Here is a 24,543-nt window from a genome sequence, read left to right as displayed (position 1 = left end):
ACCGAGACCCCCCCCCCCGGCCACCATAGCCTCTCATCAACCAGACTCGGGACGCCTTCTCAGCCGGCCTTTGCCCAGAGTCCCAGGAAAATCCCGTGGCACGCGTCTGAGGGACGGTCTGGCCAGTGTCTCCCCACAAAGTCCTGCCCCGCGCGTGTGGCCCGGTGCGGAGCTCGCTGTGCGTGGGAAGCCGACAGCAGGCGCTGGACAGAGCGACACCGGGAAGCCCGCCTCCAGCGCAAGCAGCAAGCCGCCCCATGCCTGTCGGCTGAGACTAGTCTGAGGTTTTCTCTCCCTCGCAGCCGAGTCTTTGACTTGAGGGACGGTCTTGTGACTGTTTCCGCTTTTCCAGACCCCATCTGCCCATCCTTCCATGGTTTTAAAGACCATTAAAACTTAAGAACGGCACTTTGAGGCCTTAAAAGTTCCCCACTAGCCCTACCGATCTACACGTGAACACCCGAGCTCGTCTTCCACGGCTGCAGGGTAGAGCTCCTCGCACGCCTTCACAGCAGGTCAGCTTCTAGCAACTTCCATCATGGCATCCGGTATCTGGCACTCTCCGGAAACCTCCCGTTTCCTGTGTCTTCTCTTGTTTGCAGACCAAGCAGGTCAAGGAACCAGGGCTGGGGACTAACCTCGCCGAGGACACTGTTAACAACGGTTAGGAGCCTGAAGAACTAAGAGGAGAATAAAAGGGTTTTCATCCCTGTGAGGCTCAGCCCAGAAAGTCTCTATTGGGACCACATGCAGCGGTGCGGAGGGCGGGGCTGAGGCAGGACTGGGGGCGTAGGCCCTACCGCAGCCGGCAGTGCCGAAGGGATTCTCCAAGTAGTTTCACTCTAAGTACAGTTGCCACTGACAGCAAGCCAGCTCTTTGCCAAATTTCCTGAAATTTCCCACAAGCACGTCCATGTGAATAATTACAATCGTCAACCTCCCGCCATCGCCCGCCCTGCTGCCGCTCTCCGTCCGGTCCCACGAGCCCTGCGGCCGGCGGCTCTGGACCTCAAAGTGCAAAAGGGGGTGGTGACTGAGCATTTCTAAGTGGGACTGCAGCCTTCGGACAGAGTGCGCTCTCCAGCATTTAGAAGAATACATGACATGCAAAGAAAATGTGTGTTTTCAGTAAAAACAAACCACAGTTAGTGAATAATGTGAGAATCCAATTTTATTTTGTAACAAGGAGAAGGATGTCCCCAGCACAAACAGAACAGTAATGTTATCAGAGGCTACTGGCCTCTTCTGTGATAAGAGTCTTAAAATGTTTTCTTGGACAGAAATTTTTAAAACTTTTCAACCCCCATACCATCTAGCCCCCCAAAAATAAAAAATTAGCCTACTTCTCCAGTCTCCTACCATTCTCGTACCTTGGACAGGGTATTCAATGGCAGCTTTTTATCTTTAAAATAGACCAGACACCCAAGTAAAAGCCGACCTTACAGCTGCAGTGAGCTCCCCACTTCACGCCTCTCTCCTTTAAATTAAAAATATTTCAAAAAGATGATGAATTAATGTACGTTTACAAAGCAGGATGTGCTCACTCCTGAAAGTACTTTCAAGTAAATTCTCACTTTTCAAATAGTTTAAGAAATTCTGTTTATAATGCGAAGTACCTTATCCACATTTTTTTCAAAACAAGAAATTCTCACAACGTATTTGAGAAGCAAACAAGATAAAATATAAAATTTTAATTTTTACCTACAAGCCAGTCACAGCAGCAATGCTACCAACGAGACACCAAATCTCCTAGTTCCCTTCCCAGTATTCATCTATAAAGATAACAGCTAAAAAACCCACCCCCCCCACCCACCCCGCAGGAAGCTACAAGGTCAAACAGAAGGCGTGGCGGCCCGTCGCGTCTCCCGAGGGTCAGAGGTAGTAGAGGCGGTTGGACAGGGACAGGTTGGGCTCCCTGTGAATGCTCTGGCCCACCAGGAAGGCCAGCTTGTGGGCGTACTGGCAAGGAGCGGGAACACGGATGACGCCCTTGAGTGGAAGAAACACGGGGCTGTTACTCCCGACCTGACACTGCAGCACCCGGCCCAGTATGAACTAGAAAAGCCTCTGAAAACAGAGCGACTCCTGTCTGGAAAATCGGAGCTCACAGATGTGCGGACACGTGCCCAGGGAGACCCACTTACTGGCCAGTTGTAGTAGACGTGACACAGCTTGTACGTGAGCCTCTGTATGTGGTCTGGCTTCAGGCCGCTGCTGTCGTAGATGACATTATAGTGCGTGGGCGAAACACTGCCGCTTCTCACCGCCTGGCTCACGATAAAAAAATCATACCTGGAATTACAAGAGAAAAGCCACACGGAAGGGAGGTTTATGGGTCTGAAAGCTGAAGTTAACGTGGGTCCCGTTTCCTCCAGAGAAAAGATCCCGTATTCTAAGGGATGCTGACCTCGTCAGGATGAAACGTGCTTCCTTCAGGTCCATAACGCTTGCTCTCATGGACCGTTCTGGAACACTTACCTGTGACCAAGGCTTCAGAAACCACTATTAGATTTCAAATACGTGTCACTGGTGCCGCGGGGCGTTCACCACGTGCGCCGGCCGCGAGCCACAGCGGCGTCGGGGAGGGCGGCGGCAGCGGGGCACGGAGAGCAGCTCTCGACTCAAGCACTGCTGTTCCCAAAATACGATTTTACCACAGGACCTTTCCCCCTCTCGCTGTTCCGTGGTTATGCAACAAAAACATCCTTCATTTTAATCATTAAGGACGCAAAGCAGACTCTTGAAGGACCGGAGAAGCTGCAGGGCCGGCAGCAGAAGCAGCGCAGGGCCCAGACGCCACGGCAGACCGCAGGGGTGCGCACAGAGCACAGGACACCCGCTCCCCCCTTTCTGGGTAGCAAGAGCACAGGTCAGAGATCCGGTTGTCCGCCCTCATCAAGCCACACGGGAATTACCTGTGCAGCTTGCTAGGTCCGCTGAAGCTACACACATCAGAACACCAGGAGCCGACGCACACAGGACCACGTGCCCTAAGCCGCAGAGAAACCCCAGCAGAGCTCGAGTCAGAGCCTTAGTCCCGACCCGGGTGACTGATTGAGCACCCAGAGTGTTGGCCGCAGCTGGGACAGGCGGCGCCCACGATGGGGCTTCTCCAGGCATGTGCAGAGCCTCCGTTGCTAAGTTCTAAAAAGCATCTGGTAAGAAGTCATGAGATGTTCTCATACTTCAAAATTCAACTTGGATTTTAGCCAGTCTGTCTCCATCAGCTGTCTCCAGGTCAGTGCTGGCCCTGAGCTGCGGGCAGCAGAGCAGGACACGTGTCAGCAGGGGGCACGGGGGTGGGGGGGCCCCTCGGACCGGTTAGAAGGTCCTGCAGGAAAGGAGCTCGCTGCGTTACTGTCTCAGCCACCGTCTCCCTCAGCTGACTTCCCCACAAGCAGAACCCTCTGCAGCACCGCCACGACTGACCCGCGCCTGAGACAGGAGTCCAAGTAACACATCTCAACACGGAAATGTCCCCTCCCTGTCGCGAACACAACTGATTAAAGGTAACTAAAAATCTGTATTATTGTTGCTCTACGTGAAGTTAGTGTAGTGAAGCCTCATTTACCCGAGGTCCGTACAGGAAGGACGTTCCACAGTAGCAGCTCTGCCCCGAGGCCGGCACTTCAGCCCGATGAAAGCTCCTTCCCCAAACCCTGCCACAGTGGGAAAGAGGAACGGCCCTCCCAGCGCGCTCTCTTGGACCGGCCAGAGAGCCACCACCCAGCACGATTTACTGCACCCTAGGCCTCGCCTCCTAAAAGCGTTTCCGAGGATCCAGCAAGCCTGAGCCCCGACCGCTGCACCCTTGGGTGCCCACAGCACTGCCCCGTGGCCCCCTTGTGGCTGTGGATGTCCCAGCCAGCTGGCTTTCCTATGACAAAGTGCAGCTCCAAGTTACACAGAAAGTTTTGTTTCCTCAGAAGCCACTTTTCTTATCTGCAGTCGTGTTTCAGCTGCAACTTTCTGACCTCTGGATGACAGCAAGCTGTTACAGATCTAAAACTTTTTACTAGGGGACAGGAATCTGAGCACAAGGTCACAAGTGAATAAAATACAAAATAATCCACGGCAGCAGAGCTCACCCTCTGCATGTATGATTACTGCCACAGACGATAACCCTCTTCCCCCAAAGGACAACGGGACGGAAACCCGTTTACCATTTCAGATACAAACGGATCACAGGCTTTATTAATATTATGAGATCAAACTAATTGAAGACTTTAGTATTTATCAGAAATAGAAGAAAAAGAAAATGTGCTGAAGTCGATAAAGAAGAAAACAATCGTGTAACCGCACAGAACTTACCATTCTGGTCTGGTAACTTCTACGTCAATAACTGTCCCGGGAAGTGGGTTCTGAAGTCTTCCTCCAGACTGAGCAAAAAATCTGGCATTCACTCGTTTCTTCACCACAATGACCGTTAGTCTTGGGCTGAAAGATGATGATGGCGAATGTAAGGACTGTGTCTGTCCTGCCTGCAGGCAGCCGACCATCCAGACATCCCCCTTCCCAACCACATTTAAATGGAAACATCTCTCCCTCTCAAGGCAGAGTATCAGTCCAAGCTGTGAACGGCCCTAGACAAGGACCAGGAGTCAGGTGGCGGGGGGCAGGGGAGACACAGGAGAGCAGGTGAGGCAGGGGCGTGTGCACAGCTGGCCTGGCACACAGAAGTGGCACATTCAGCATGCTTCCCAGCACACAGCCTGGAACGCTCTTCAGGGGCATTTTCTGCTGGAGCGCGAGCATCTGGAGCCTAGAGTGGCTGTGAGGGAAGCTTGTTTGAGCAATGTCAAAGTCTAACCCAGCACTACCGTTCCGTGAGCTATCGGGGCTCCCTCTGTTTCCCTCCTGGGGCCCAATCACCTCTCGGCTCACCACATGCTGGCAGAGGAGGCGCCCTTTGCATCCGTGCTGCACCCCGCCGCCCGATGCCAATCTCCAGTTGGTCTCCCTATGCCCAGATCTCGCCCCCTGAGCCTCAGCACTGCAGCTGAAGCCATCTACTGGCCTTAACACGCCTCCTTGGCTCTCCGGAGGCCAGCCCTTCAAGTGGCAGCACCTGTGGGTTGGAATGTGGTTCACACCTTTTCTACCAGCTCTGAAAAGTCCATTCACAGCCAGTGCTTGAAGTCACAGCCATGCTGCAGTACAGGGAAGGGCGCACGGAAGGCACTCGGGAACCGTGCTGGTGTGTATTAGACATTTGAAAGAGACCATTACCTGTGCCTCCATTTTTTCTGTACCCTTTTTCCAACAAGAATGTTAGTTCTTAGCAGAAATACTCTTGATTCCAAACTGTGGGACACAGAGAGCTTTACGTATAGTGGGATCTGGAAGGTCTGGCTTGGGAAGGTTGTTTACAGTATGCTGTCTGGACAAATGGTCAAAAAGACCCTGAAGTGGGAGCTTCTGTTTGACAAGCAAGCTCCTTCACAATAATTTGGGCTCCTTCACAATAATCCAATAAGCAAATCCCGAAGGGACAGGGGGTGAGTTTATATAAGCAGAAGGCTTATATAGAAGTATCACCATCTACCCCATGAGGGCTAGTGCTGCCCAGTTCCTGTGGCTTCGGACATAGCAAAGCCAGGCCCAGGAGCCCGAGGCCAAAGTGGATCTGAGTCCTCTGATGTCACAAGAAACAACTGAGCAAATGTCAGGACAGAAAGGTCATCAGTATCCTCTGACATTTCGGTTTGTTCTTATATCAAATATCTGAAGTCAGGGTATCAGAATGGGTAAAAAAACAAAGCCCATTGATATGCTGTCTATAAGAAACTCATTTTAGACCCAAAGACACCTCCAGATTTAAAGTGAGGGAGTGGAAAACAATTTACCACGCTAACGGCATCAAAAGAAACCTGGGATGGCCATCCTTATATTGGATAAATTAGATGTTAAGCCAAAGGCTATAATAAGGGATGAGGTAGGACACTGTATCATACTCAAAGGGTCTATCCAACAAGATCACCTAACAATTGTAAATATCTATGTGCCTAATGTGGGAGCAGTCAACTAGATAAATCAATCAATGACAAAGTCAAAGAAACATGTCGACAATAATACAATAATAGTAGGGGACTTAACCCCCCCCCTCACTGAAATGGACAGATCATCCAAGCAAAAGATCAGCAAGGAAATAAAGGCCTTAAACGACACACTGGACCAGATGGACATCACAGATATATTCAGAACATTCCATCCCAAAGCAACAGAATATACATTCTTCTCTAGTGCATATGGAACATTCTCCAGAATAGATCACATCCTGGGTCATAAATCAGGTCTCCACTGGTATCAAAAGATTGGGATCATTCCCTGCTTATTTTCAGACCACAGTGCTCTGAAGCTAGAACTCAATCACAAGAGGAAATTTGGAAAGAACCCAAATACATGGACTAAACAACATTCTTTTAAAGAATGAATGGGTCAACCAGGAAATTAAAGAAGAACTGAAAAAATCCATGGAAACAAATGATAATGAAAATACAACTGCTCAAAATCTGTGGGACACAACAAAGGCAGTCCTGAGATGAAAGTACATAGCAATGCAAGCCTTTCTCAAGAAACAAAAAAGGTCTAAAGGACACAACCTAATCCTACACCTAAAGGAGCTGGAGAAAGAACAGCAAAGAAAGCCTAAACCCAGCAGAAGAGAGATAATAAAGATCAGAGCAGAAATCAATGAAATAGAAACCAAAAGAACAGTAGAACAGATCAGCAATACTAGGAGCTGGCTCTTTGAAAGAATTAAGAAGACTGATAACCCTTGGCCAGACTTATCAATTAGAAAAGAGAAAGGACCAAAGTCAATAAAATCATGAATGAAAGAGGAGACCACAACCAACACCAAAGAAATACAAACAATTATAAGAACATATTATGAGCAACTATAAGCCAGCAAATTTGACAACCTGGAAAAAATGGATGCATTCCTAGAGATGTATAAACTACCACAACTGAACCAGGAAGAAATAGAAAACCTGAACAGCCCCATAACAGTAAGGAGATTGAAGCAATCATCTAAAATCTCCCAACAAACAAAAGCCCAGGGCAAGATGGCTTCCCAGGGGAATTCTACCAAACATTTAAGAAGAATTAATTCTTATTCTCCTGAAACTGTTCGAAAAAATAGAAATGGAAGGAAAACTTCCAAACTCATTTTATGAGGCCAGCATGACCTTGATCCCAAAACCCCATCAAAAAAGAGACCCCATCAAAAAAGAGAATTACAAACCAGTATCCTGGTTTATGAACACAGGTATGAAAATTCTCACCAAAATACTAGCCAATAGGATCCAACAGTACATTAAAAGGATTATACACACTACCAAGTGGGATTTATTCCAGGGCTGCAAGGTTGGTTCAACATTTGTAAATCAATCAGTGTGATACAACACATCAATAAAAGAAAGAACAAGAACCATATGATACTCTCAATAGAAGCTGAAAAAGCATTTGACAAAGTACAGGATCCTTTCTTGATCAAAACTCTTCACAGTGTAGGGACAGCGAGTACATACCTCAATATCACCAAAGCCGTCTATGAAAACCCCACAGCGAATATCATCCTCAATGGAGAAAAAATGAGAGCTTTTCCGCTAAGGTCAGGAACAAACACAGCAGGGGTGTCCACTATCACCACTGCTATTCAGCATAGGACTAGAAATCCAGGCCTCAGCAGTCAGACAACAAAAAGAAGTAAAAGGCATATAAACTGGCAAAGAAGTCAAACTATTACTCTTTGCAGATGATATTTTATGTGGAAAACCCAAAAAACTCCACTCCAAATCTTCTAGAACTTGTACAGGAATTCAGTAAAATGTCAGGATATAAAATCAATGCAAAGAAATCAGCTGCATTTCTATACACCAACAGCAAGACAGAAGAAAGAGAAATTAAGGAGTCAATCCTATTTATAACTGCACCCCAAACCATAAGATAAATAGGAATAAACCTAATCAAAGAGGCAAAGAATCTGTGCTCAGAAAACTATAAAGTACTCATGAAGGAAAATGAGGAAGACACAAAGAAATGGAAAATTGGGGGCACATGGGTGGCTCAGTGGGTTAAAGCCTCTGCCTTCGGCTCAGGTCATGGTCCCAGAGTCCTGGGATCGAGCCCCGCATCGGGCTCTCTGCTCAGCGGGGAACCTGCTTCCTCCTCTCTCTCTCTGCCTGCCTCTCTGCCTACTTGTAATCTCTGCCTGTCAAATAAATAAATAATATCTTAAAAAAAAAAAAAGAAATGGAAAAGTGTTCCATGCTCATGGACTGGAAGAACAAATACTGTGAAAATGTCTATGCTACCTAAAACAATCAACATGTTTAATGCAATCCCTATCAAAATACCATCAAGTTTTTTCAAAGAAATGCAACAAATAATCCTAAAATTTATATAGAACCAGAAAAGACCTCAAATGGCCAGAGGAATGTTGAAAAAGAAAGCCAAAGTTGGTGGCATCACAAGTCCAGACTGCAAGCTCTATTACAAAGCTGTCGTCATCAAGACAGTATGGTACTGGCACAACACAGACACATAGATCCATGGAACAGAATAGAGAGCCCAGAAATAGACCCTCCACTCTGTGGTCAACTAATCTTTGACAAAGCAGGAAAGAATGTCCAATGGAAAAAAACGGACTCTTCAACAGATGGTGTTGGGAAAACTGGACAGCCACATGCAGAAAAATGAAACTGAACCATTTGCTTACATCACACACAAAAATAGACTCCAAATGGACGAAAGACCTCAATGTGAAACAGGAATCCATCCAAATCCTTGAGGAGAACACAGGCAGCAACTCTTTGACCTCAGCCACAACAACTTCTTCCTGGAAAACAGCATGGAGGTTCCTCAAAAAGTTGAAAATAGAGCTTACCCTATGACCCAGCAATTGCACTACTGGGTATTTACCCTAAAGATACAAATTTAGGGATCCAAAGGGGCACGTGCATCCGAATGTTTATAGCAGCAATGTCCACGGTCACCAAACTGGGGAAAGAACCTAGATGTCCATCAACAGATGAATGGATAAAGAAGATGTGGTGTATATATACCATGGAATACTATGCAGCCATCAAAAGAAAAGAAATCTTGCCATTTGCGACAACGTGGATGGAACTAGAGGGTATTATGCTGAGTGAAATAAGTCAATCAGAGAAAGATAATTATCATATGATCTCCCCGATATGAGGAATTTGAGAGGCAACGTGGGGGGTTTGGGGGTTAGGGATGGAAAAAATGAAACAAGATGGAGATGGGGAGATGTGGAGGGAGACAAACCATAAGAGACTCTTAATCTCACAAAACAAACTGAGGTTGCTCGGGGGAGGAGGGTAGGGAGAGGGTGGTTGGGTTATGGACATTGGGGAGAGTATGTGCTATGGTGAGTGCCATGAAGTGTGTAAACCTGGTGATTCACAGACCCGTACCCCTGGGTCTAATAATACATTATATGTTAATAAAAAATTAAAAAGTACATTAGAAAAGTACATTAAAAGGATTATTCACCACGACCAAGTGGGATTTATCTCTAGGCTGCAAGGTTGGTTCGACATCCACAGATCAATGTGATACAATACATGAATAAAAGAAAGAACAAAAACCATATGATACTCTCAAGAGAAGCTGAAAAATCTTTTGACAAAGTACAGCATCCTTTCTTCATCAAAACTCTTCACAGTGTAGGGACAGAGGGTACATATCTCAATATCATCAAAGCCATCTGTGAAAACCCCACAGCAAATTATCATTCTCAATGGGGAAGAACAGAGCTTTTCCCCTAATACTGGGAACACAACAGGACTGCCCACTATCACCAGCGCTGTGCAACATAGTACTAGAAGTCCCAGCCTCAGCAATCAGACAACAAAAAGAAATAAAAGGCATCTGAATCGGCAAAGAAGTCAAACTCTCACTCTTTGCAGATGATATAAAACTTTATGTGGAAAACCCCAAACACTCCATCCCAAAATTTCTAGAATTTTATAGGAATTCAGTGAAGTGTCCAGATATAAAATCAATGCACAGAAATCAGTTGCATTTCTATCCACTAATGAGACAATTAAATTAAAGAGAAATTAAGGAATTGAACCTGTTTACAATTGCACCAGAAACCCTAAGATGCCTAGGAATAAACCAAACAGGGAAAGAATCTGTCCTCAAAAAAACTATAAACCACTCATGAAATAAATTGAGGAAGACACAAAGAAATGGCAAGATGTTCCATGTTCATGGAGTGGAAGAAAAATATTGTTAAAATGTCCATACCATCCAGAGCAATCTACACAGTGAATGCGATACCTATCAAAATGCCATCAATATTTTTCACAGATCTTTATCAAATAGTCCTAAAATTTGCATGGAATCAGAAAAGCCCCCAAATAGCCAAAGGAATGTCAAAAAAGAAAACCAAACCTAGTGGCATCACAATTCCAGACGTCTAGCTTTATTACAAAGCTGTCATCATCAAGACAGCATGGTACTGGCACAACAACAGACACATAGATCCACAGAACAGAAGAGAGAGCCCAGATATGGAGCCTCAGCTCTATGGTCAACTAATCTCTGCCGAAGCAGGAAAGAATGTCCAATGGAAAAGGGACCGTCTCTTCAATAAATGTTGCTGGGGAAATTGGACAGCCACATGCAGAAGAATGAAACTGGACCACTGTCTTACATCACACACAAAGGCAGACCCAAAATGGATGGAAGACCTATATGGAATCCATCAAAATCCTAGAGAACACAGGCAGCAACCTCTTCGACCTCAGCCGCAGCAACTTCTTCCTAGAAACATCGCCAAAGGCAAGGGCAGCAAGGGCAAAAATGAACTACTGGGACTTCATCAAGATTAAAAGCTTTTGCACAGCAAAGGAAAAAGTCGACAAAACCAAAAGACAACCAACAGAACGGGAGAGGATATTTGCGAATGACGTATCAGATAAAGGGCCAGTATCCAAAATCTATAAAAAACTTATCAAACTCAACACCCAAAGAACAAATAATCCAGTCAAGGATTCTCCAAAGAGGACATGCAAATGGCCAACAGACACATGAAAGAGTGCTCCACATCTCTTGGCATCAGGGAAATACAAATCAAAACCACAGTGAGTTCCCACCTCACACCGGTCTGAATGGCCAATATTAACAAGTCAGGAAACAACAGGTGTTGACAAGGACGGGGAGACAGGGGAGCCTCCTACACTGTTGGTGGGAATGCACGCTGGTGCAGCCACTCTGGAAACCAGTGTGGAGGTTCCTCAGAAAGTTGAAAGTAGAGCTGCCCTATGATCCAGCAACTGCAGTACTGGGTATTTATCCCAATGATACAAACGCAGGGATCCGAAGGAGCACCTGTACCCCAACGTTTATAGCAACAATGTCCACAACAGCCAAACTGTGGAAAGAGCCCAGATGTCCATTGGCAGATGAATGGACAAAGAAGATGTGGTATATACGTACAATGGAATATTACTCAGCCATCAAATAATGAAATCTTGGGACACCTGAGTGGCTCAGTCGATGAAGAATCTGCCTTCAGCTCAGGTCATGATCTTAGGGTTCTGGGATGGAGCCCCGCATCAGGCTCCCTGCTCTGCGCGAAGCCTGCTGCTCTCTCTGCCCGCCAGTGCTCACTCTCTGACAAATAAATAAATAAAATCTTAAAAAAAAAAATCTTGGCATTTGTAATAGTGTGCATGGAACTAGAAGGTATTATGCTAAGCGAAATAAGTCAGTAAGAGGCAATTCTATGATTTCACTCGTATGTGGAATTTGAGAAGCCAAACAGGAGCACGGAGCGAGGGAGGGAAAGAGAAAAACGGACGCCGCCGCACGGGACTCAAGTGTGGGAAACGGCTGCTAGAGGAGGGCTGGGTAACTGGGGGGTGGCCGTTACAGAGGAGGACATGTGATGTAATGAGCACTGGGTGTTGTATGCAATTGATCAATCACTAAATTCTACCTCTAAAACTCGTAAGTGCACTGTATATTAAATGAATTTAAAGAAATAAATGTAAAGAAACATTGATATATCAATTTTTTTAAAGTGCAGAATCAGCATTTAGAATCTGGCCACAGAAGACTTGAAGTGTCCTCCAATTCAGCTAGAAATAAGCAGGAAGCTCTTCATGCCTGCCCCACAGGTCCTATAAATCACACTCAGCCCAGATATATGGTCAGTCAGTGGGTTTCAAAATCCCTCATTTCTACAACAATACCAAGTGCTGGCTAAAGAGGTCTGACAAAAATAACCAGTGTTGCAGTATGCATGTGCAAGCCCAAACAGGACTCTCAGGTTTCTTGAGTACCCTTAAAATCGGATTTACGCATCTTTATGTTACACTAATAAACTCTGAACACAACAGTCCCCGAGCTCCGCTTGCCCACAGTCTGATAGAGCACAAGACAGAACTTCCTGAAACAGCGGTCTAGAGTGGGTATGCAATGCCACTGCCTGATGGCAGGGACAAGGAGGCATGTAGGAGTGGAGGGGGGCGGACCCCAGCATGGGTTTCAGGGCCAGCAACCACACTGCCCTCAGGTGTGCACACCTTCCAAAAGGAGAAGAGTAACATCATCTCCTGGGACACTAAACACATGTCAACCATCTTACTGAGATCAAGTACCAGTCAAGTTCACAAAGAAATCAAATAGTTAGGGGTGCCTGGGTGGCTCAGTGGGTTAAAGCCTCTGCCTTCGGCTCAGGTCATGGTCTCAGGGTCCTGGCATCGAGCCCCACATCGGACTCTCTGCTTGGCAGGGAGCCTGCTTCCTCCCTCTCTCTGCCTGCCTCTCTGCCTACTTGTGATTTCTGTCAAATAAATAAAAATTTTTATTAAAAAAAAAGAAATCAAACAGGTACTCACTGTATAAAGAAACTGAGAAAGAGTGAATTAAGACTGGATTTTATTCCATTAAACAATTCTGTGGATGCCTACAGATGTACTAGAATTCTCCGATCCCCGCACGTCAGGGCTTTAGGAGAGAAAGGGGGCAGGCAGAGAACTGGCAAAAGTGTCATTTGTCTTTCCTCCCCTCTAGGGAGGGACCCTCTACATGCCCACTTTGCATGCCCACCCCTCCCCCTTCCACGCCCTCAAACCCCACTGCATCCTTGAGGTTAGGTTCACACTTACCTTTGCATCAGGGAACACTAATTTCAAAGATAAAAAGGTACAAAGAGAAAATGCTTTACAGTTTGCATGCTTACTTGTAACCTCTACCAACAGATTTCAGGCAATCCAGAAACTGGGGCACTTCATAGTTGACCAGCGTTTTCAGCTGGCCGTCGCCCACGCCGTCCCGATACACAATGATCCGACTGGGCATGTATTCATTGCAGCTGTTCCAAGCCCGCAGGGCAGCTGAAAGCCAGCCAGCAAAGGGTTAAATCAATTAACAGAAGACAAACGCTGTAATTCTGCCCAGAATTTCAGTAACACAGAGACCAGGACAGCAACACGACAGGACACTAACCTTGTAAGCAGACTTTGAGCCCATCTACAAGTTCTTGTCCTCGATCTTGAAACACACAGCGCGAGAACCAGCTGTTCAGAGAGACCAGGACGAGGGCGAGGAGGGCGCCGTCTACAAGCTGCTCCTTCGCAAGCACCGCGCACGCGCATTCGCTCTCCTCAGCAGCCCGTAATGTTTAACCCTTTTTAAGATACCTGCTAACATCTCCGATACTTTGTAAAATCTAGACAGGACCAGATACTCCTACCACCACAAACCAAGCTTTCTTTTACTATACATCAATACTATAATTCCCCTGCTGAAGACAAGATAAAATTGAGACTGTAATACCCAGAAATAGTTCATAGTCTTAGTTCTAAGAAAAGCACTGAAAAGTAATTCACCACATTGAAACACAAGTGACTGGGTAAACTGAAGTGGATTTTCCAAAAGATAATCAACACAAAAACTTTAAAGGACATTTCAGCAGTCACAGAAATTATTAAAGACGTTTCAGAGACGGTCGCATTTAATGAGACACCCTCCCCCAAACAGAAGGAATCATAAAATAGCCTGAAGCGTAATCTGATCACTGCAGATCACTGCAGATTAAGGGCCAGTGAACAATGTCAACAACAGCAGGGGCTAACTTCCCTTACTTCCCTGACTTTAACTTTGTAAAGAAGGAATTCAGCTGCACCTCAAGCCTCACAGACCCCCAGAGCACGGCCCTGCGTACTCCCACCTGCTCCCGCCCACATCCACTGTCCGTGCTCCGCCGCCCGGCCCTGCGCTCACCGGGTCATCCCCTCGTTGATGCTCGCGACAAATCCTGCAATCGACCTCCGTCCAGCTGTGGTGTCATGGTAACAGTCAATGCCGACTATCATCGCCAGCTTTAGCTTTAAGAAAAATACTGTAGTTTTAGATACAACAGAGTACGAGCAGTTTTTACAAAGTAAATCCATTCTTTCTCAAACAATGAAAACTCTCATGTACCAGGTAAATCAAACTCACCGGCATGTCAACCCTCCAGAGCTCCCCGCCCATCTTGCAGTTCATCTGCAGGGCGATCTTGGTGGCAATGGCCATGACTGTCTGCTGCTTGCCGAGAGTCCGGGCCACCACACACTGACTCGGGGTAGGGCAATCTGTGCACAAGTATTTTTTAATAGCATCATATTTGTCTTTCCGATTACTCGACAACAGACAAACAACCTGAAACCAAAAGAATGTTCTCGTTAGGGAGAATCGGGAAGCGCTGAAGTTCAAGGAAGAGAATGGGAACCACACCTGCCCCCTGGGCGTAAACGTCGGTGTCCACAGACGGAGCTAACACGCAGCACGTTCACTGCTGCCTGCTGCTCACCCCACTCCCCTCGGGATAGACGCCGACACAAGGAAGGAGGCCACGTGAAGCCATTGACTCACAACTGAACACCACGAGAACTTAAATACGTTCCAGCACCAGCCGGGGATAACTCACAGATGGGAAACAGAGCAAAACCACGCTCACAGTTCTCATTTACTGACGATACACCTAGAATCATGGCTTTTAAACTTTTCTTTTTTTTTTAAAGATTTTATTTATTTATTTGACAGAGAGAAATCACAAGTAGATGGAGAGACAAGCAGAGAGAGAGAGGAGGAAGCAGGCTCCCTGCTCAGCAGAGAGCCCAATGCGGGACTCGATCCCAGGACCCTGAGATCATGACCTGAGCCGAAGGCAGCGGCTTAACCCACTGAGCCACCCAGGCGCCCCAAACTTTTTTTTTTTTTTAAAGATTTATTTATTTGACAGAAACAGCAAGAGAGGGAACACAAGCAGGGGAAGTGGGACAGGGACGCACAGGCTTCCCACTGAGCACAGAGCCCGACACAGGGCTCGACCCCAGGATCATGACCTGAGCCAAAGGCAGATGCTTCACCAATGAGCCACCCAGGCGCCCCTTGGCTTTTAAACATAAAGCTCTGACCTGAGAACCATGCTATGATCACACTATGGAATTTCCTAGGAAGCCTGTGGACAATTCTGGGGACCACACAGAGCGCCTAATCTGCTGGAAAGGGGACGATGTTAGTCGAGGACACAAACTGCCAGGTGTGAACTGAGGAAGTTCTGGGGGTCTACTGTACAGCGTGGCAAGCGCAGCCAACAATGCTGAGGTGTGGACGTGAGAGATGCTGAAGACTAGAGCTGAAATGTTCTTGGTACAAAAAAATCAACTTGTGATCATGCGAGGCGGCGAGGGAACTAGCCTGCTGTTAGTCACTCCGCAACTCACACATGCATCGAAGGGTCTCACTACACACCTCCAGCTCGCAGGGCGTATGTCGGTCAGATCTCAGTGCAAATAAAACCACCAGTTCCTGCCCAGTCCGAGTCTGTGTTTACAGCTGAATCCAGCTCTTTGACTCACTGCTGTGTTCTCAATTTATACTCCCAGATTCTCCCCTCCTTTCCCTGGCCCCAACAAAATCACTTTGCCATCCTAGGCATCTTTATCACTGCAGACAATGGAATCACACGCTACCTGTAGCATTTAAGTAAGAGATGAAGGGCCAGAAAGGGAATGGATTAGCTGAAGCCAATTTGCTTCTTCGGTTTAAAGCCACATACATATGCTGTTTACCGCTACATCTGTCTCTGCCACACTTAGTTGCGTGCCGAACAACTAAGTACTAACTTTTACTTTTGTGCCCATTCTCCACGAAATTTCCTGGAATTGAAGCCTTTGAATCCAAATAAATCTCTGAAGGCTTTGGCCCCCAGCCCTTCCTCACCAGCTGCAGGGCAAACAAGCTCCCAGACACACGGCTCCAGCCAGAGTTCACGCAGCTGCCTTACGAAGGTAAAATACATATGCTGTGGCCAGTTTGTAAGGCGAATTAAAACATTCCAAACTCAAATTCTAAGATTTATAAATACAGTTTTTAAAAAAGTCAACTGAGGACAAGTGCCTATGTATCAGTTAGCTACTTACCATCTGGGTATCTGCGGTCACCTTCTGCTGTAGGACTCTCAAATAGGCTTCGGTTCGATCATCCACTTCAATCCTAGAACGCAAATTCATTATCCTACATTCAGAAAAGTAATGAAAGACGTACTGTACATAAAAGAAGTGCCCTCTAGACTATCACACATGAAACACTCCGGTATAAACATAAAATAAAAACAAAGCAGCCATGTAGGCAGGTGGTTTCTAACGCAGAGGGCAGCAAGAATCTGAGAAATGGTGCCGCCCGCTCTCCCCCATTCTCCAGTGACTAAAACACATTTCTGCACCCCCGTGACACGCGCTGTATCAGACCTTTAAACTAATATAACCTAGTTACCGTGTTTAACATTTTTATCACTTTTGTGTTCCCACACCCTCCAAACGACTATTAATCAACGTTCAGAGTAGAAATGACTTGATAAACTTACATTATTGCTTTTTTCATTTGTATGCCCATGGCTGGTGTAACTTTAAATAGATTTTGTATCAGTGAATTGGCTGCTTCATAATTTCTTCGAGTATAGATCAACAGCCAGTTATCTAGCGGCTTAACACTAATTAATGGTGCACCTCTCGTTTCTTTTGACCAATCTGCAAACTGTGGATTGTAATCGAACTAGAAGAAAGTTCAGAGACACTGTGAATTCTGCTGTCTGTTCTCAGTGACAAAGCCAACAAGTCTAGACCCAGTTTCCCATGGCATTCTGACCCTTGGGGGACTATGCCTCCGTTGGGACTCTAGGGACAGATGAAATGCCCTGCTGGGGGAGAACAGTGCAGAAGTGTGTCCGAGGAGGTTGGGACACCCCCCCGCCCCCGCCGCGGCTGGCATCACTGCCACACAAGTGCCTCAGCCTCGTGAGCAGGCCCTCCCCCTGGTGCTTCCTGGACCCTCCATCTTCTGAGACACGACAGGGACAGGCGTTCCATTCCTTGTGATAAAAACAAAACAAACATGGCCTGGGAAGGTAGGCAGCTCGATAGGGTGTTGGGTGCTGCAAGCAAGGCAGAAAGCTCAGCAAGTTGAAGCACCGTGACATGGGGTGCGGCCCCACAGAGGAAACCCCAGCGTCGCTCCCGTGTCCCCACATCCCACACCCACAGCACAGGGGTGTCTACGCGGACAATTTCCATGGGGACAATGACCACGCCTGCAGGTGAAACACTAACTACATGCATGGCCAGCGTGTCGTTCCTACAACAGAGAAGGCAGAGGGCAGTCGTCTATGAAAGGACGTTAAAGTTCTGGCCCTTGCCCTGCTTCTAGGACACAAAAATACTTTGGCAATACTCGCTTTCCTTTTCTGAGGGGAAAGCATAAAAGGCCTCACGATATTTAATACATATATCCCTACCAACAAATGGTCCGGGCAAAAATGAAGTCAAATACTGAAAGTTTTCTGTAGAAAAGATCACCTCAGTGGCAGACAAAATACCAACCCACTCACTTAAAATTCTTCTCTACCTTAAGTAATTCTGCTGTGAGCAACACGTTAGGCCAGCCTTTAGTGAGGTCTCCCCGGTAGCCCCCCATGGCCACCTCCTCACTCCCCGGAGCTGACCTCGCTTCCCGGAGGTGAGGAACGCAGGCCGCCATGTAGCAGGGTTTTTCAGCTTAACGGAACGAGACCCACACCTGCTGTGACCAACAACTTACTGTTTTTCCACCTTGGTGAATCTTTTCTGCTTGCAAAATTCTTCCTGAGAAGGACAGTAAGTTGGAGTCAAAGCTCAAACCCCAGTCTCGAAGCTCCCTCTGAACATTATCATCTCTGTAAATTTAACATATTTACGGACCACTCAGCATAAAGCAAACGCAGCAAAATCAGACAGACGCAGAGATCCATGCTAACCTACAGGACGTTTTCCTATTTCTCTCAGGACTGAAAGCCTGGAGAGAATGCCAGGAAAACAGACGGGCTCTCCATTTCTCCCTCATCGCGTCCCCGTGTCCCTTCAGGACAGTCTTTAAATTACAATTCTGATGTCCAAACTACCTTCTCTTCAAAGTAAACCCCTCAGTGTTATAACAAAGAGAGAAAGTAAATTTGTCCAGAACATTTCACCTCTGCTTTACTGTCTTTGGCTAATAGAAGAATTAGAAAAGGCCACGGGCTACAGCAGTTAGTATTCCCTGACAAAGTGCAGGGTCACCTAGAAACACAGAGAACCCACCCAAATACCACAAATACAAAAGGAAAACAAAATGACTTTCTCTCACTCCCCCAAACCACAGAAAATAACACCAAACTGGACCCACGCCCCAGTGGGATGCAGAGGACTTACTTATGGATATAATCAATGAGCCTTCCGACTTCACGCTGCCTTTGTTCAGGAGTCAGTCTTGTGTGAACAGCTAAGTCTTTCATCACGTTAAAGTCATTACGCATCTTATCAGTTAGCCCTTCAAGTAAAATATCGAAAGGTGTCCGATTAGACAAACACGGATCATGTCTCAGTGTCTGGGGTACAGGGTGGTGAAGAGTGATGGGAAGCATAAGGAGCCGAAGCAGCGGGTAGGGCTTTCCCAGGGGTGGCGGGGCTCCTAGAAGAGGCAGGGAAGGCGGCCCCAGCGCAGCGGTACCTGTGAGATAGCAGAGTTCTGGAATGAGCATCGCAGGGCCTGGCAAGGTGCCGCCAGGGCCTCGCCTTCTCTTTGGCTGACTGACCAGAACAGGCTGCTTCAAGTCGGTGATTTCTTGGTTGTATTGCTAGTTATGGGAAGAAAGTATCACTGTGCATGCAAATGCCTTTAATAATCATTCAGTGGACCAAAAAAAGGAGTTGTTTTTTTAAGTCGAGAATTGATGCCAATAGCACAGCTGGTATCACCATCCAAGTAAAGCTTAAAAAGCTCACCTTTAATCCTTCCAGGACAGATTGTGATTTTTAGGTGTTACTGAGTACCTCATCTTTCTTCTTTACAACGTACAGCCTCACTGTCCTTGACCATCTTTCTGAGTTTTACTCACAGTTCACTTTATTTTGTGATTTTTTTTTTTTTTGGTTTAGAAACAAAAGCCTGTGTATCTCTGGGTCCTCACGACAGAATTCCTCCAAAACTACTAGTTATTATAGCGAGAAGTGACATAGGAAACAAGCCTTGACATAATACATGGGGTGAAGGAAGAAGTTTGCATGCCAGAGAATATTTTTAATTAGGAAAAGTTTTTACAGAAGGTAGAAGTTGAATTTCAATTCGGTAATCTTTTTGTTTAAAAGATCTGACAAACTATGAGAGACTCTCATAGAGAGAAGGGAGGGGGTGCGGAGATGGGACAGCGGGGTGACCGGCATGGAGGGCATGTGTGGTGATGAGCACTGGGTGTTACACGCAACTACTGAATCACTGACCGCTCCATCAAAACCTAATCACGTACTGTATCCTGGCTAACTGAACACGATAAAACAGACACCAACAAAAAGATGTTACTTGAGAGCAAGCAAGCATGAGAGTGGGGAGGGTCAGAGGGAGAAGCAGACTCCCAGCTGAGCGGGCAGCCCCACATGGGGCTCACTCCCTGGACCTCGAGATCAGGCCCTAAGATGCTTAACGGACTGAGCCATCCAAGCGCCCCTCAATTCGGCGGACTTAAGATTCCCCACATGCAATCCCTAAGGCACGTTTTTCACAACTGGTAAAAAAGGAAAACCAAAACTGTGAGTTTTGGTGAGTTCACATGCACCTAAGATGGCTCGCGGGCCTCGGGTCTGCAACCCTCGAATGGGACAGGCTTCCTTGTGTCATCTCCGCTTGTTTCTGACCCCATGTTCTCGAGACCCTCTTCCCCAGCACCTCCTGTGCCTTCTCTTCTTACATTCAGAGAGCCACACATCGGCCTTCAGCGTGCAGAGGCTGAGCACCACGACAGCCCTTCACCAACAGAAGAAGTGCTTCCTGTTCCTTAGTCCCATCCTATGCCAAGGTCCAGGCCACCTACCCTTAGCAACGAAGAGACCAGGAATTGCAGTCTGTTTTGACTTTGTCCTATACAGAACTCCTTACCAACCATTGAGCAGAAAAGTTCATTTTCCTATTTGGGGAAGGAAATTTCAAGAAGCTCTCTTTTTTTTTTTTTTTTTTAAAGATTTTATTTATTTTTCAGAGACAGAGGGAGAGAGCGCGAGCGAGCACAGGCAGACAGAGAGGCAGGCAGAGGCAGAGAGAGAAGCAGGCTCCCTGCCGAGCAAGGAGCCCGATGTGGGACTCGATCCCAGGACACTGGGATCATGACCTGAGCCGAAGGCAGCTGCTTAACCAACTGAGCCACCCAGGCGTCCTCTTAACGGACTCTTGCTCCCTGTGCCTACATGACATTATTTCATCACACCACCTTCTTTCCTGGCGTCCACCCGCTGACCACCCCCTCCCTCGCACGTCACTTACTGGGTGCACATACGAGTAGGTGTGTGGAAGTTCAATCAGACACATTCCTACATCCTCCCGATCTCACCAATGGGCCTTCAGTGCATGGTTCCTTGTTGTACAACTTTGGGATCCCCTTCCTATATTCTTAGGGCCCAGTTCTTTTACCATCTTCCCTTACATCTAAAAACCTACTACTTTAGGTTTAGGTAGTAGGTCTAAAAACCCACTACGACTACTTAATGCATTTAACATTACTGCCAAAACTTTTCTTTTTAAAACTGACCGTGATCCTCCCTTTTAAAGGCCCTTCTCTCTTCCACTCCCAGTGCTGCTTAAATAGGATTTTTAACATAGAACATCCAAGCCATCGCTTATCATGAAAACCGCACCTGTCCTAGGAAGTCCCGAGAATGCCATGATTCTTAGAAACATCTCAACCGCGCACCATTCTGATGGACTGTGGACTAAAGATGCCCAGTCAGTCCCGGCTGTGAGAGAAGGCTTCCGACAGAAATCATCTGCGCTGAGTCTAAGGCTAAGATCACGAGTCAGGCGTGTAGTGTTCCAGGCAGGAGGAGCCTGGGGTCAGAGGAGATGGCCAGGGAGAGCGAGGAAACGAGCATCAACATGCAGGCAGGGACTACATCACTTGGGCTCTCACTGGACACACACCAATGCATGCCAGTACTGTGGGGAGAATAGTAACATCTGAAAATGGATCGGAAAGCAGGAGAAATGCAAATGGAGACCAGCAGAATGGGCATGGGGCCTGCACAGAATGGGCAGGGCGGCCACCCAGAGGCGGCGGTCAGAGGCATTTCAGAAGGTGAGGCCACCAGCAGCACTGCACGGTGAGAAAAGGCCCGCAGGCCCGAGGTTTTAGCTACCTGTTACGCATTTGTTCATTCAGATGCCTGAGTGCCTTCCTAGAACTGGGGTGGGGGGGGCGCTGCACATAAACCCAGAACCCTCCGGCCCTGTGGAAGTTACAGTCTCTGTGCTGATCAGAGCACGGCACAGGGGCCAGAACATGTTCAGCGTTAGTCACACGGAAGCGGTCTTGAGAGTGCAGTTATCGAGAACAAGCAGACTTACACATGACTGGGCTAGAGCTAGAAATTTGAGAACTGTCAACTATAGCATAGACGAGCCTGGAGATCACCTAACAAGTTACTATGGAGAAACTGGGAGTTCCAGGCAGAACTTTCAAGTATGTCAACAAGTAGGCCACTTGGAGAGGAGTATGCTGGTGTTTAAGACTTACTACTAGTCAGAGAAGGAGACCCTCCCCTGGCCTGGCCTCAGGTGGAAACCAAACTTTCCACAAGCGTCTCCTTTATAACCGCTGTTGATATATACCAACTGTTCCTGTCCCGACAGTGATTAGAAAACCACAGGAAAATGCTCATTTCTCACAGTAACTCCCACACCCAGAAGGAATCTAGGTTAAATATGACTGGGGTCCCCAAGGAGTTAAGAGGGTAAAAACAGTGGTAGGGAAATCAAGCTGAGATGGCCCCTGACCTATTTTCATTTTGCCCAAAAGAAGAGCAGCTTTTTAAAAACATTTTATTTCTTTATTTGATAGAAAGTGAAGTGAGCATTAAGAAGGCAGAGCAGCAGGCAGAGAAAGGGAGAAGCAGGCTCCCTGCTAAGCAGAGAGCCCAACGTGGGGCTCAAACCCAGGACCTGGAGATCATGACCTGAGCCGAAGGCAGACGCTTCACCAACTGGGTCATGCAGGTGACCCAGAAGAGCAGCTCTTAAGGTGGCTTCTCAGAGAATCAATTCCTTCCAGAGTGTTGTCTGATCTTTTCATTCACAGCAGAGCAGCTGAAGCTCGGGCAATAGTACGCAACCAGTACAAAAGACATTTCGAGGTCACCAGTCTGCTGTGTAATTCTGACATAAGACACAAACATGGATTCTTTATTCAGCTTTTTAGAAATAAGAAATGTACTGAATGTGGGAAAAACATGAAATAAATCTTAGCACTTTAAAGATAAGCGTTAAGATTTTAACTGATTCATGTTTTAGAACTACTCCTCCAGCACTTGTAACAGCACATCAAACAGCACACAAGCTCTTAAAGATTCGGGGGGCAGATGTGCTTACCCCTGAGCAACAACATTAGTGTGCATGCTGATATAAACACTGCACTTCCAGTTGGCAGTGGGTCTTTCTTGCTCCCACTTGCCTCGGCTCTTTTTTCAAGGATTACCACAGCAATAGCTAGAACCGCCTGCACGAAACTAGTATTAGAAAATCACACAATGGGGAGCCTGGGTGGCTCAGTGGGTTAATCCTCTGCCTTCGCCTTCGGTCATCATCCCAGGGGCCTGGGACTGAGCTCCTCTCCGCAGGGAACCTACTTCCCCCTCTCTCTCTGCCTACCTGTGATCTCTGTCAAATAAATAAATAACCTTTTAAAAAATAATCCTAAAATTTGCATGGAATCAGAAAAGCCCCCAAATAGCCAAAGGAATGTCAAAAAAGAAAACCAAACCTAGTGGCATCACAATTCCAGACGTCTAGCTTTATTACAAAGCTGTCATCATCAAGACAGCATGGTACTGGCACAACAACAGACACATAGATCCACGGAACAGAAGAGAGAGCCCAGATATGGAGCCTCAGCTCTATGGTCAACTAATCTCTGACGAAGCAGGAAAGAATGTCCAATGGAAAAGGGACCGTCTCTTCAATAAATGTTGCTGGGGAAATTGGACAGCCACATGCAGAAGAATGAAACTGGACCACTGTCTTACACCACACACAAAGGCAGACCCAAAATGGATGGAAGACCTAAATGGAATCCATCAAAATCCTAGAGAACACAGGCAGCAACCTCTTCGACCTCAGCCGCAGCAACTTCTTCCTAGGAACATCGCCAAAGGCAAGGGCAGCAAGGGCAAAAATGCACTACTGGGACTTCATCAAGATTAAAAGCTTTTGCACAGCAAAGGAAAAAGTCGACAAAACCAAAAGACAACCGACAGAATGGGAGAAGATTATTTGCAAATGACGTATCAGATAAAGGGCCAGTATCCAAAATCTATAAACTTATCAAACTCAACACCCAAAGAACAAATAATCCAGTCAAGGAATGGGCAGAAAACATGAAGACATTTCTCCAAAGAGGACATGCAAATGGCCAACAGACACATGAAAGAGTGCTCCACATCTCTTGGCATCAGGGAAATACAAATCAAAACCACAGTGAGTTCCCACCTCACACCGGTCTGAATGGCCAATATTAACAAGTCAGGAAACAACAGGTGTTGACAAGGACGGGGAGACAGGGGAGCCTCCTACACTGTTGGTGGGAATGCACGCTGGGGTAACCATTCTGGAAAATAGCACGGAGGTTCCTCAGAAAGTTGAAAGCAGAGCTACCCTATGACCCAGCAATTGCATTACTGGATATTTATCCCAAAGATACAAATGCAGGGATCTGAAGGAGCACCTGTACCCCAACGTTTATAGCAACAATGTCCACAACAGCCTAACCATGGAAAGAGCCCAGATGTCCATTGGCAGATAAATGGATAAAGATGATGTGGTATATATGTACAATGGGATATTACTCAGCCATCAAAAAGAAAAAAATCTTGCCATGTGCAACGACATGGACAGAACCAGAGGGTGCTATGCTAAGTGAGATAAATCAGAGACAAACACCATACGATTTCACTCATGTGAAAT

General features: G+C 46.7%; 1 protein-coding gene across 2 annotated transcripts in view; it reads right to left on the bottom strand.

Moving 5' to 3' along the window:
- Positions 1-1,162: 1,162 nt before the first annotated feature.
- The window catches only part of PIWIL1 (piwi like RNA-mediated gene silencing 1), a 35,576-nt gene continuing 12,195 nt past the window's right edge, over positions 1,163-24,543 (bottom strand). For both annotated transcript variants that reach the window (XM_032311032.1, XM_032311031.1), the window contains exons 10-21: positions 19,054-19,180; positions 18,756-18,873; positions 18,127-18,241; positions 16,898-17,085; positions 16,455-16,527; positions 14,488-14,688; positions 14,269-14,372; positions 13,492-13,562; positions 13,226-13,379; positions 4,312-4,437; positions 2,145-2,292; positions 1,163-1,989 (exon numbers count right to left, since the gene is read on the bottom strand). In XM_032311032.1, the coding sequence (XP_032166923.1) occupies positions 1,873-1,989; positions 2,145-2,292; positions 4,312-4,437; positions 13,226-13,379; positions 13,492-13,562; positions 14,269-14,372; positions 14,488-14,688; positions 16,455-16,527; positions 16,898-17,085; positions 18,127-18,241; positions 18,756-18,873; positions 19,054-19,180 (1,542 nt within the window). In that variant the 3' untranslated portion in view covers positions 1,163-1,872. The remainder of the gene's footprint in view (positions 1,990-2,144; positions 2,293-4,311; positions 4,438-13,225; positions 13,380-13,491; positions 13,563-14,268; positions 14,373-14,487; positions 14,689-16,454; positions 16,528-16,897; positions 17,086-18,126; positions 18,242-18,755; positions 18,874-19,053; positions 19,181-24,543) is intronic.

This window comes from Mustela erminea, chromosome 13 (genome assembly GCF_009829155.1).
Source record: "Mustela erminea isolate mMusErm1 chromosome 13, mMusErm1.Pri, whole genome shotgun sequence".
Taxonomy (NCBI): Eukaryota; Metazoa; Chordata; class Mammalia; order Carnivora; family Mustelidae; genus Mustela; species Mustela erminea.
This window is presented reverse-complemented; position numbering and strand designations above follow the sequence as displayed.